At 35.6% G+C, this 14,585-nt stretch overlaps 1 protein-coding gene across 1 annotated transcript in view; it reads right to left on the reverse strand.

Annotated features, from left to right (window-relative positions):
* LOC143637786 (A-kinase anchor protein 9-like) overlaps nt 1–13,818 on the reverse strand; it is a 58,167-nt gene extending 44,349 nt beyond the window's left edge. Inside the window, exons 1-2 of the mRNA XM_077108512.1 lie at nt 13,658–13,818; nt 11,199–11,250 (exon numbers count right to left, since the gene is read on the reverse strand). Coding sequence (XP_076964627.1) covers nt 11,199–11,250; nt 13,658–13,818 — 213 coding nt within the window. The remainder of the gene's footprint in view (nt 1–11,198; nt 11,251–13,657) is intronic.
* Nucleotides 13,819–14,585: the final 767 nt, after the last annotated feature.

Consider the following 14,585-nt stretch of genomic DNA (forward strand, 5'->3'; position numbering starts at 1 on the left):
TTAAGTATCATCCAGAACAAATTACTAGAAAGTTCCATAAAGGAGGGGATTTTTAATAAAAATCAATCATTATACACTCCAAGTCTAGAACAGTGACTGCATATAAGCTCTGAATAATTGCTGAATTTTTAAAAACTGATTTTTTGTGAAAGAGGTACCTCTAGGCATTAATTATAGGCATTATTTCTCAGAACTTCAGAACTCCTACATAGTTTCTTTTACAAACAAACAAACAAACAAAAAACCCTAAGATGATACATTCAGGTCCATGGCTACACATGGCTATATTAATTAATGCAATGTAATGTTATGCAGTTGTCAAAAAATATTTTCAAAAAATTCTAATGTGGGAAAATGTTCTCAGTATAAAGCTGGGTAAAATAAGAGCACAAAACTGCATAAAATGAATCAAGTGAAGTTTTTAAATATATTTGTGCATAGAAACAAACTATTAAAAATTAAAACAAATTATTAAAAATAATTACTTGTAGATTATGAGACTACCGGTAATTTTTTTCTTCTTTGAAAGATCTTTACTGCCTTCTACCCCTACATATCTTTAAGGATATTCACTGATAATATTATCATGGCTCCATGTGTTACTATAACTATTTTTTATGGTGCCTATGTTTTCCATTTACATCTGCTTATTTTATACATATAGATGCATGTAAGTATATATGCATACACAGAGAGATCTCTGTATCTAATATGCACATATAAACATATACAACAAAAAAATTAGGTCATGAAACAATCTTTTTAGTTTCTTCCATGAATCAATACAATGATATTAGCACTAGAATACCAAGACAGAGTGAGGAACAAAGTGATAAATGCTAAAGCAGTGGCTACAGTTTCATATTGGAGTCTCATTTCATTTTACTATCACATTGGTTCCTATGTTTATGATGAAAACTAAGAGTGTTTTCTTTTTAGCCTGAAGTCAACTGAATCCAGTACTCCTGGCTCTAGGGCAATCCAAATCAACGTGAGAGTTTCATTTCAGATGCTTGATAGAAAACGTCTAGCAAGAGTATCATTTACAATTGCTGCTTGGGATAGTGTACTCAGTCTTTGTATGCTTATGTCTCAGGCTGTCTTCTCCCGCCACTGCCATTCCACCACCATTCCACCTTCAATAATAACTATTTTCTTAAAGAATAATAAAACTATATACCTACTAGAAATCACATCCAAAAGAGTATTATTCAGATACCACCTACCTCTGCTTCATTTCACTGTCATGCAGGCTATTTTATTATTTATTAATTTTTAAGTCTAGGTTATAAATGACTCCTTCTGGTAAGCATATAGTTTTGGCAGGCAATATCAACTCAAAAATACAAGAACTGGGCTGGGGTTGGCTCACTGGTAGAGCACTTGCCTTGCACATGTGAGGCACTGGGTTTAATCCTAAGCACCACAGGAAATAAATAAAGATATTATGTTCATCTACAACTAAAAAAAATAGAAAAAAAAATAAAAGAACTGCTACCTCTGTTCAGGTCAGTGATCCATGTTAATGGTCAATGGGTATCAAGTGTTCATCAATAGTTCCCAGGGATGTCTGTTTGATGATTTATATAATGAAACCATGTAGATAATATTAACAAATACAAGTTTTGCTTTTTTCATTTTTTTATATTTTAGTGGTAGATAAACTCAATTCCCATTTTATTATTTTTATATGGTGCTGAGGACTAAACCCAGTGCCTCATATCTGCTAGCCAAGTGCTGTACTACTGAGCTACAACCCCAGCCTCACCAGGTTGCTTTTGATTTCACTCCCTCTTTCTACCTCATTTTCAAAGACACTCTCTAGTACTCAAGGACTAAGGGAACACAGGATTCATGATTTCTATCCAACTCTAAACCCTTGGCACTTGCAGACAAAACCTAACACAATAGAAATATTTGTAACAGTAACAAAACTGGAAATGACCTAAATGCTCACTGATGAGAATGGACTCTGAGATAAATTTCTATAATGGAATACTATTGCAGGAGTGAAAATGCTCTAATGATATTGAACAAAAGGAAAATCACTGAAGACGTCACATAATGACACCACTAAGTTCAAAAACAGAAAACTAAGTATAGTTTATGTACACATATGTGGTATAAAAAGCAAGGTGATGATAAATTCAGAACTATAGTTAGCTCAGGTGCTAGGGGTGGAATTTAGATAAAGATTTTATTGCATTGGTAGATGAATGTTTTTAATCTAAGTGACAGATGTAGAGGTCTTTTTTTCACTTGTTTTAATATTATATATATATATATATATATATATATATATATATATATATATATATATATATATATATATTTACCATGCATTCTTCTGTAGGTGAAACACTGAAGTACTTTTAAAGTATGTAGAACTTCCTTCTGAGGGAACTGGCCAGTACTTACAACTTCTACCATCCATGACATCTGTTTTCACCCTCTTTCGATAAGAGGAGTGAATCAATTAGATTCTTCTCTTGAAAGTAGGGAACAAGGGAGTAGCAGAGCTGTCTAGAAAGGTTATAGAGAAGAGGTATCTTGTATGAAGGATTCTAAAATTAGTGCATAATTTGATCCTCATGTAATTACAGCCACACCACTAAAATGACCTCTAAATAACAGTACACATGATCATCCTACAAGATAAATTGCAGCCCAAGACACTTTTCTCTATATCCAATACAGCCAGTTTTCCTTCTGGCATTAAATAATCCTTACAGAAGCACACCAAGTAAAGTACCTGGCTTATAAGAAGTCATAATATATAATCACTCAAGTATTGCAAAATCTTGCAAAGTGGCTCTATCAATGGTTTTAAACTTTTCTGCTCTTTGAAAATCTTTTTAAAATAGTGAGACTTTCTGATTTTGGCATGGTGTGTGTTCTAAACAGTAAAAAGAATTTTTAAAAAGCTTACCAGAAGCTTCGAGTGTACAACAAAATTTGGGAACCACCGGATAGTGGTTTATTTTATGAGATTTGCTTCCACTGTTTATATATTGGTTTTTTTTTTGCCTTTTAAAAAAAATTTAAAATGTATTTAATGGGAAACCATTCCACTATATAGCATAGGTTTGGAAATTCATCCTATAATTTTTGTTCATACTCAAACTGATGTGTAAATAAAGGAAGTTAATATACAAAAATATGGAAATGAAATAAGAAATGGTGGCAAGAATGGCATCAATTTCCCATGGCTTTTCAGATTCTCTGAGGCCCTACTACACTTCTCCGTCCTTCCTCTGAAATCTCTGCATTTTTACAACAACCCTCTCTTACCTCATCTTAACTAATCTTAGTTTTTGTTTTGAAACAAGGAAGTCCTACCAGAATTAGACTGTTTATATTCAGCGATCTTAATCAAATCAATACTTCATTTAAAAAAATGATAGTTTTATTGCTTCATTTGTACAACAGTAACACATACCTAGCACCTGGTGGCAGCATACCTACCTAAAAATAATAAATTATTTGGAAAGAACCCTTTCAGAGGTTAAGATATAACACACTTAAAAAAAAAGTTTTCTGCTATATTTAGGTTAAAATTCATACTACTTTTAAGTGATACATACAGTCCCTCATTATCTGATCCAAGCATATTTCTCTACTCTAGTTTTCTGCTATATAGCGTTAATCTTCTAAATCCCAACATGACAATGATTTTAAGAATGGCTAATAATTCTTTAAGACTTTTTACAGCCTGACAAAATTCTAAAGTATTTTATACTAAAAGGCTAAATCTTCACATCAACCCCAGTATCAACATTTACAGATGAGTTACTGAGTTACAGAGAGGTTAAGTATAACTTCATAAAGACATATAGCCATAACTGACAAATTCACACTTGATCCCAGACAATCTGGGTTAGCCACTATAGGTTATACTTTTCTCAACAAAATTTTTGAAAAATTCCACTCAGATGTCTCATAAGGAACTTCTAATACAAAATATTCCAAACTGATTTCCCAATCTTGCCTGAAGTCAACAACTGAAACTGTTCTTCTTTTTCTCTTAGTGATAACACCAACCTTCTATCCATGTTCTCTCCTTTACCAACCAATCACATTCTGATTTTATCCTCTCTATATTTCTTGATTATCCCTACACTTTCACTCCTATTTCACTGTCTCAATTGTAGTTCAACAGCCTCTAAATAGTTTTACCCTCAAGTCTATCCTCCATAGAGCTGCAAAATGGATCAATCTGAAACTCAATCTTTTTAAGTATCAGTTAAAAATAATTTTTTAATTGCAAGAATTTAAATGAATGAATGTATATGTAACCATATTAGTCCTTGTCTTAAAACCCATCAACATATCCCACAACCTTCAGGATAAAAATCTCCTTAACATGAAATTCAAGACCCTCAGGATAGAGCCCAGACCTACCTTCTTTAGCTTCATCTCTTGCCCTATCTTGCTTATACCTTTATACTCCAATAATACCAATGCTCTTGTACACCTTCCCCCAAAGAAGTCAAACTGTTCCACACCTCGGTGCTTTACTCTTCCTGTCTCATTTTCCTGAAGTTTCTACCCATACCTCTCTCTTTTCACCTAGTTTTTCTCAAAACTTCAAGGCTTCATTCAGAGTTTATCCATGCAAGAAGCCTTCTCTATCTGCCAAATGGAATCAGATATTCCTCCCTTGTGTTTTTCATAGAGCCAGAATTATATTACATTCCTAAATTTATAAATATCTGTTTATATTTCTGCCTACTACTAACTAAATGAATCTTGTATTTAGCAGATTTCATGTCTTTCACATTCTACAGTCTAGCACAGGAAATAACAAGCAATAAGTGCACAAATGTATTTATCAAATAAGTAAATAAATGATTATCTGCACTTCACTTACTGTATTGTGGTTGATTTTCTACTCTATTAGAATGTGAAAATATTAGGGGCAGGCCTGTGGGTATTTTTATCTCTGAATCTACACCGACTTGCATGGAGGTCAAATAAATATTAAATAGATTATTAAGACTGAAAATACCTGAATAACAAAATGAAAGGGACATTTTAAGATCAAGACAGTGACAATGTACAGAATCAACTTGAGAAAATTAACAGAGTCAAAAAAAAAACACATAAAAGGTGAGTTAGGCCTGATTTTTTTAGGGTGTGAGATAGGAATAGAATGAGGCAGATTTTGAATTAAAAAAAATCAGGTTTGGGATTTGGCTATGAGTATAAAAAAATAATCCCATAATGTTCAAAGGATTTTTCAACCAAGATGCGTCTCAAAATAAATACTACTGTGCATAGAAAATATGATTGTGAGTGAGACAGAGAAAACTTAGAACATATCCTAGGAAAAAAATAAGTATACATTCTTCTTTCAAAAAATTAAAATCTTGAGGCCTATATAAAATATTATTTCATCTTTTTAATTTTCAAAAAATAAATATCATATACAAAAATAAATCTCAAATTAAACTTTTTCTGTCAAACTTTATTTTAAAAATTGGTATTGGTTGTTTGAAGCACAAAAAGGAAAGTCATTAGAAATACTCAGACATGTAGTTCACTAAAAAGGAATTTATGCAAGTCAAAAGTAAACATTAGTTTGACAAATATAAAAGATTTCACACCAAAAATATTTATCTATTAGTAGAATATAGAATTTCTGTGACTTTTAGCTAAAACCCATTATTTCATTTAAAAAATGTCCTCCTAGTGCACATTTGTTAATGCAGTTTTTATACCTTTTCTAATACCTTGATCTTTAGAGCATCTACTAATTTATTCAACTTTCAAGGAATCAACATATACACATGCACTCAATAAAATATTAATGATGCGGGAAGTTAACTGAGATCATTTACCACACCTATGGCAACAACAACCCCCCACATCTCCCTCACACACTTTTCACACATTAAATGTGATTCTTGAACTAGTATTTCATTTATAATTGGTTCCTTTTTCTATCTTCTCTGGGGAAAACAACTAGTAAAGAAACACCAACTTGAATAAAAGTGAGACTTCTGAGGAATAAATAAAACCTAATTACTGAACCCCCACAATGAACAATCCTTAGAAAACAACAAGGAATTTTATAGTATATGCAATATCAAGAAATAGAAGGCCTAGCATGCATGAGCCTCTGGGCTCAATCCCAGTGCTGCAGAGGGGCTAGGGAGTGGCTAGAGAAAGAAACTGTAGATCTTGTTAGTTTTTCAGAAATCTGTAAGTCAGAAAATCTAATCAATCAATACAATTTATAAAGTCAAATTTTTAAATAGGATTTTGTATAATACATAGAGTAGTTCTGAATCATCAAAATAACTTGAGGCTCTAAAAAATGATCTCTAAAAGGGGAAACACATCAACACACACACAAAAATCTTAGAATTACACAAAAAAATTTAGATTACATAAAAATCAGAGCAAACAGTAACCCAAAAGAGGACAGCAACTGCAAACAAGAATTACATTGTTCGTGTAAGATAAAGGAATTTTACATAGAACAAAAGAATATAGATTTAAATAAATAACCTAGGCAAAACTACTCCTGGAACAATGCTAAATTTATGAACAGTCTTAACATTTAGCACTTTTGAACAGTGTAAAATCCATGAACAAATTAACCAAGCTTTAGGAGGTGTACCAAAATGGGCATTAAATATCCTAAGTTCTATTTTGGTGAAAACTACCACAAAAAGTAAAAGGAGAGTCGATATGACAATAAAAATCCTTTGTACTAGGTAGAATACATACACATGTCTATCATGTTCACACAGAAAAATGACAGGGCTTTTTGTTATGGAAGACTAAGTCATTTTTCCCCCCAAACTGATATGTATTGGTAATGATCAAGCCAAAAGGCCAACAGGTGCCCATTTGACCAGCTGGTCAAGGAATGGAATGACTCACTGCACCTCAAAAAAACTCAAACTTCACCATCACGCTGTAATCAACTCACCAACAGCTTATACAAAGGAAGTACCAGTTTAAATTTTGGTGAGCCAAACAAGCATTAAAAAAAAAGAGATGGAAGATAATCCCACTGGAAATGTGTATTTCTGTCTGTTCCTCTCTTGTACATGATCATACATGCTCTCTCCCTTGATGCATATATATATATATATATATATATATATATATATATATATACACACACATATATATACACACACACACACACACACACACACACACACACACACACACATTAATCATAATATGTAAAACAAATTCCTAACAACCAAATTACAAGATAGGTAAAGGACTTGAATGGTCTGAAGATCTACAAATGGCCAAAAAGCATACAAAAATGACACTCAGTGTCATTAGTCATCAAGAAAACAAGAATTAAAACCACAGTGAGAAATCCCTTTATGCCCACTAGAATGGCTATGATTTAAAAAAAAGAAACCAAATTTGTTGAGATACAGAGAAACTAGAATTATCATGCATTATCAGTGGGTATGTAAAATGAAATGGTACAGTAAAATGGTAAAGCCACTATGGTAAGCAATTTGGAGATTCTTCAAAATGTTAAATGGAATTACTATAAGACCCAGAATTCTTAATCCTAAATATACGCCCAAGAGAAATGAAAACAGGTATTCAAATGCTTGTATACAAATGTTCAAAGCAGCACTATTCACAATAGACAATACATAGAAACAATCTAAATGCCGATCAATGGATTTAAGTGTGAACACATTGCTGTATATACACACACTGGAATATTATTCAGTCATAAAAGGGAATGAGGCATGGACACATGCTACACCATGGCTGAACCTCAAAACATTATACTAAGTGAAAACAGCCAAACATGTAAACACCATTGCACGTGGCCCTTCTTATTTATTATTTTGAGACAGGGTCTCACTACGTGGCCTAGGGTCTCACTAAATCAATGAGACTGGCCTAGAACTTGTGATCTTCCTTCCTCAGTCTCCTGAATCACTGGATTACAGGCATGCATCACCATGCCTGGCTCCCAATTAAACGGATGCTAACCAATTAAATAGAATGCCTAATTTTAATTTTATAAAAATCTTACTAAGAAATAAAAATAATGTCCCTTATCACTAATGTTTCACAATTTACCAGAACTTTTTTCTATTTGTCATATTAGAAGAAATTAATTCACATTTCAATCATCAGCAGCCTAAATTAAATGTTTAATAGTCATAGGTTTGCTCTTTCTACAAACCTTTTTATTTAACAAAAATAAGAAATGTTTTTGTTTGAAAAATTTTTGTCCCACTCTTGTCATAGTCCAATCCTTTGGATGAATTCTATCTTTTTTGTTTCCTCCTTGCTGTGGGTTATCATTCAGTAAGGATGTCTGTGGTGTTCTGTCAATAAAACTGAAAAGTGAAAAGAGAAAGTAAAATAAAAGACACATCCAAGGGACTAGATGAGAACAGGAGTGGGATAAAAATTGTTCTCAAACAAAATTATCTCTTCATTGGACTTTACTGATGCTCTGTTTTCCTGCCTTAGAGAAATTCTTTAACATACATTTAAAGAAGCCTGTCATGTCTATTCTTTCCTCTCAACACCATGTTTTCTTTTATTTCAGCAAAGCCCAAAAGTCATGAATTAGTTTTAAATCACAGGAACGCACCAGTCTCTGATGGAGGCATCAAATTGCTATATTCAGAAAAAGCTTAAAAAATTGTACATTGTAAAACTGTTATCAAATGTAACTTTGAAAATTAAGTAAGACCTGTCATAAGTATAAAAAACTAGGAAGATTAAAAGAAAGCAGAGAGGGAGAATAGCTTTCTTCACTGTGGAGCAGAATATCTGAAAATGCAAGGAACAATTTTATACTATAACTAGCTTGCCTATCAGAGCAGCACAGTAATTGAAAAATCCTATCAATAACCTAATAAGAGAGCTTATACAGAACATTACAACACTGGCATTACTCTACAAACTAAAAATGCTTGTTAAACAACAACAACAAAAAAAACTCATATAATTCCAAGTTACTGAATGTAGTAAAAATTTTAATTATTCAATAAATAATGACAATTATATAAAATGCTATAGAAGTATAATACTTTGGTTTTGCAGAATTCTAATACATTTGAAGTACTTTTAAAAAATATAGCAAAAGTGATTTATAGGACTAATTTCATTCTAAATACACAACTGTCCTTTAATTTTGTTCACTAATAATTAACTACTTTATTTATATAATCATAAATAATTTTACTTGGAAAAAAATGAAGTCATTTAAAATGGAGTTGAAATAGTTTGGTTGATTCACTACAAGGATAGCCTATGTGGGGCCGTCTCTGTCAGGAACTTGTAAATGAGGTCAAGCCCAGCTCTGAAAATATTTAATAATGTAGTTAACATCTCCAAGTATTGGGCTTCTTGCAACATCAATACTGAGGAGATAGTTGAGGACCCAACAGCAAACCAAAGAACTACCTAGCATCAGAAAAAGTGAATTGCTGCGAAGTCCTTTCTACTAAGTTTCATTAGCCCTTGATTCTTACAAATCATTCCATTAACCTCAGTTTCTGGGTTCTTTTGTTACAACAAATCTAAAGCAGCAAGTTAGGGGAAAAGGCAAATGAGAAAATACAAAGCTGGACAAGCAAGTTCATAGGAAATACCAAAAAACTGACAGCAAGGAAAATGGATAAGAATGACAAAAACAAAAAGGCAATCCATAAATGTCCAATAATATAGAATTCTGACTACATAATACAAGCGGTACTGGAGTAAGAATTAGAGTTCCAGGACTACACTAATGTAGGAGACCTAGTTATTTTGCATTTCATATTCTTGTTCTGTATGAGAGTCATACAACATTAACCTGTTTATCATACTGCATGTAATATCTTTTTCTTAAAAATGATACCTGGGGCTGGGATGTACCTCAGTGGCAAAGCGTCTGCCTTGCATTCGCAAAGCCCTGGGATCGACCCCCAGTTCCAAAAATACAAAAAAAAAAGAACCCCACCAAAAAAAAAAATGAAAAAAAAATGATACCTGAAAATTGTGCCTGATCATAATAATGTTGTAGAGAATTTGTAAAATAAAGTATAAAAAAATTAAAATACCTATAACCCACTACCCAGAGATAACCACAACTGACATCTTGGTGCATGTTTTTTCAGATGTCTTCATATATAAATACTTACACATACCCTTTTTTTTTTAACCTGACATTATCTGTGGGCATTTTCCCAACTTGAAAAGTGTTTGTAGAATTATTTTAATGGCTACATAAAATAATTCATTCTCCTATTACTGCAGATTTTGGTTAATATAAAATACTTTACAAAGTACACTTCTATACTATAGGGGTTGGGGTTGTGGCTCAATGGTGGAGCACTTGTCTAGCAACATGTGCAGCTCTGGTATCAATCCTCAGCACCACATAAAAATAAATAAATAAAATAAAGGTACTGTGTCCATTTACAACTAAAAAATTTTAAAAATTATACTATACTGTATACATGAGAATTTTAAAATGATCATTTATTATAAGGTCTTGAAAAAGGAAATTTAGAGAAATCTAGAGAGAAAGAAACAGAAGACCAATTACCAAGAAAAAGATTAAAAAGTTGTATGTTGTAAAACTGTTATCAAATGTTAACACTTAAGTCTTATGAATAAATGAGATACTTGGAGAACCAAGTCTCTGAATAAATTTTGGGAAATGATCATTTTAGGTGGTTTCTGATACCAGCAATAAGAGACTTCTGATTAAGAAAATTCTGGATTACTCTTATTAAATTCCAACCTAGCTGGTAACACTACACTCATTAAGAACTTATTCTGTCATTCTGCTCATTAATTCAAGAAGCAAATGTCAGGGACTGCCCTGTGCATAAGCTAAGCCCCTCCAAAAGTCTTGAGTAAAGGGGATATTGGACTGGCAACATACGCCACACCATGTGTTATACCAAGCAAGTGGCCTTTACCCCCACTCATCAAGGAAGAGCCTCAGCTCTGGGCTTGAGCAGTACCCAACAGGATTGGGCAATCCCTGCTGAAACACTATCCCCTGCCTTATTGGGGTGGAACATTCTATCAAATGTCTATTCCCTAATAAACAGAGGGGTTCCAAGTGCACTCGCTCTCTTTCCCTCTTGCCTTCCAGCATGGAAGAGGACCCTTGAGGTGGCAGAGCAGGCCCACCCTCCACCTGAGAAACTGGTGTCCATAGGTTGCATGATTCTTCGCTGTTTCCTTACTTTAATGTTGCAGCCAGCTCTTTTGACCAGCTCATCTTGCCAGCATGCACAGCTGGAGAGAAGCAAACACTTATTGAATACCTGCTATTTGAAAAGCACTATGCTAGGTTGCATTTAATTGATATTGAGAGTTTTCCTTATAAAATATTCTAGAAAATGAGTCAGTAGCATTTTAAATATTTTAACAAAATGTTGTGGGGGGGTAAGATCCAAAATCCAACCTCTCACTGTGCTTATTACCCAGGAGCATCTGTCTCTCCTACTTTGGAAAGCAGAGACTGTTGCCATTTCTCTATTTCCACCTCTTGATCTAAGTTTGCTGATTATGTGTCTGTTCAAAGTTAACTATGTTTACTAGAACTGCTTTATAAATTTTGTTTGGTGTTGGGGACTAAACCTAGGAACTTATGTTCTACCATTGAGCTATATCCTAGCCCATGAATAACTATATTTATAATAGTTTTTCAATCCCATTCTAAAAGCACATGTTTATACAAATGAAATAATGTACATACTTTGTTTAGTTTTGTTTTTGCAGTAGTGGAGATAAAGGGCAGTAGTGCTCTACCTTTGAGCTATAATGTAAGCTCCCCCCTTTTTTTTCCCCTCAGACAGGATCTTGCCTCAGCCTCCTGAGTAGCTGGGATTACAGGTGTATACCACTGCAACATCTAAACTATTTCTGATAATGTTGTTTTCACTCTATTTACCATGTCCCTCTCAGCCTTAATCCTTTTAATGATTGTATAATATTCCATTGCACTTACATGGCTGAGGAATCATGACCTAAGTATTTTATACCAGATAGCTAATGTTACAGCAAACATATGTTGCCTTAAAGGCCTCAAGGATCTCTTACTGGAAACTGGGTTCATTTCTAGGGGAAAATAAACTACAATAAAAATTAACTTAAAAAGATTTTTACCCCATAGGTAGACTTTTGAAAGATAAAGAAACATATACATAAAGAAATCAAAATTCTACTTTGCCAAATCTACTTAGAGCAAGCAATTTAATTATTATGAAATGTGACTGTTCAAAGTTAACTATGTTTAGTAGAACTGCTTTACATACACTTGAGAAAGATACATTTGGTAGAAGGCAGTAAACATTCTTAGGTAACAAATAAAATATCTAACCAGAACTTCCATGCTTTTGAAAAGGTACACAAAATTACTTTCAATTCCTTAGATGCAGAGTGTTTGCTTAGTCCCTTGCTTAACCTTGGGTTGTTAACCCTTGGGTTGCACAACTGTAAGCAATTTTGGGCTTCTGAAAATGCCAATGTTCCTTCATTTATATATCCTAGAGTAAAAAACAAAATCTACCTGTTTACATACAAGCATTTAAGTCTTAACATTAAAAGGGGGAGATTATAAAAAAGTCAATTATATTTTAGAAATATGAAGCTGGTTAACCTACACATTCCTTTAACACACTTCTGATGAACATCTACTACTGCATCTCTGCAGTAAGGCCTTTTTTTCATTGATTACTGAAATCATTGACCTGGTTTCCTTTGTTAATGTGGAAGAATGAAAAAAGAAAGGAAGAGAGGAAAAATAGTTAATTGTGTTTCAAGTATGATTGTTATCCATTAGCTCTAAAAAGAATATCACCTATAAAAAGTAACTCATTGTAGGGAGGAAGGGGGCCTTTCAGGCAAGCCTAAAGAGCTGCTCAAATATGTAATTTTTAAAAAAAAAATGCTATTCAATTTATATTTTGACTACGTTAAATTTTTCATGATGCCCCAAGAAGGATATCTATGCATAATACAATTTTGTAATGTTTGCGTTACAATTTCCATACATATACACACACATAAAATCAGAACTTCACTACACACACACACACACACACACACACACACAAAACAAATTATTTAAAGCAGGAATTCTAAAGCTTTGTTCTGTGGAATCTTTCCGTCTTCAGAACTTCCAATCCACAGGATACAAAATCAACTGCCATGACAAAGACCTCCAAACAGGAATGTACAAAGACACGCTTTTAAAAACGTCCCTAAAGCCAAGTTCACAGCTGGCACTTGTGGCACACTCAGGCCACTGCTGAGGCAGCTGTCACAGGCCAATTTCACACACGTCCTCGAGTGCCAGCGTGCCACCTAAGGAAGACAAGCTGATGATCAGCGCACAAATTCCCCACTGAATAAAAGGAAAGCTCTAAATCCCCACCCTGGAAAACACAATGCCTGCACCACCCATAAAACTCCCTTTAAAAGTGAAGGGCTGAAGGTTTAAAGGCTATTAATTACCACCTAATTATCAATACGGTTTAAAGAAAAGAGAGAGAGAGGTGTTTTATTGGGGCAGTGGTGAGAAAAGAGCCACACCATTCAGTCACCATCGAAGTCTCATCAGCTAGGTAGCAGCACCGGGCTTTACACGTCCTAGGAAAAGGGACAGGAGGGAGGGGAGGAAACCCAGACCCTGCAGTACCTCCCTCCGAGGGCAGCGCACCCGGCTGCCGCAAACTCGTTCCCCAGGCCTCCTCCCACCCTTTCCCAGCCACCGCCTCCCACCTCTGGCCCGGCGGTCCCAGGCTCTCCTACCTTCGCTTTACCAGCTTCTATCTTTCTCCTTCTTTCTTCGTCCTCCATGGCTTCTGCGGGGTAGGCAGGGAAAGAACACGGAGGGGGTCGGGGGTAGAAAGGAAAAATTGGTTCAGACCGAGGTGGGACGGCTAGCTCCGCGACCCAGGCCGCAGGGCCCAGCCGGGAGCTGCCTCCCCACCCGAACAAAACCAGTCAGACGCTGCAATCACTGGCGAATCCTCCTCGTCCACACGAGTACAGCGGTGGCCACCGCCATCTTCGTCTCCATGTAAACACAGAGTGAGGCGGGAGTCAAGACACGTCACAGCGCGCAGGCACCTCCAACTCTGTGTTGCCTGGCAACTCCGCGTTGCCTGGCAGGTGCGCCTGCGGCCCCGCCCCGCCAGCACCGCTGTGGGGGTGGGGATGGCCCTAGACTGGCGCCAAGTGCAGCCCGCCCTTCGCCGCCCCTCGGAGCCGCGGGCCCCACCGCGCAGCCCCCAGCCGCCTGCGGAGGAGGGGGCCGAGACTGCGCCCGCGGAGCTCAGCTCGGGAAGCCGGAGGCGCGCCGCCCCTGACCCCGGCCACGGGAGGGCGCGGGAGGGCCCGGCGCGAGCCGGCCGGGGAGTGTGCGGGGCGGGCGGAGCGGGACACAGGGCGGAGCTGCGGAGAAGACTACTTTTGACTCTCTTGGCTAAACTCCTGCTATATGGCTCATCCAGATATTTCACTAATCCAAACCAAAGAATGCACAATGCCAAATGATTGTGGTGAAATATTAAGACAAAGAATATGTATTCTGAGTGCTAAATGACAGGAAGCAACAATCAAAT

The sequence above is a fragment of the Callospermophilus lateralis genome, unplaced genomic scaffold (assembly GCF_048772815.1).
Source record: "Callospermophilus lateralis isolate mCalLat2 unplaced genomic scaffold, mCalLat2.hap1 Scaffold_86, whole genome shotgun sequence".
In the NCBI taxonomy this organism is placed as follows: domain Eukaryota; kingdom Metazoa; phylum Chordata; class Mammalia; order Rodentia; family Sciuridae; genus Callospermophilus; species Callospermophilus lateralis.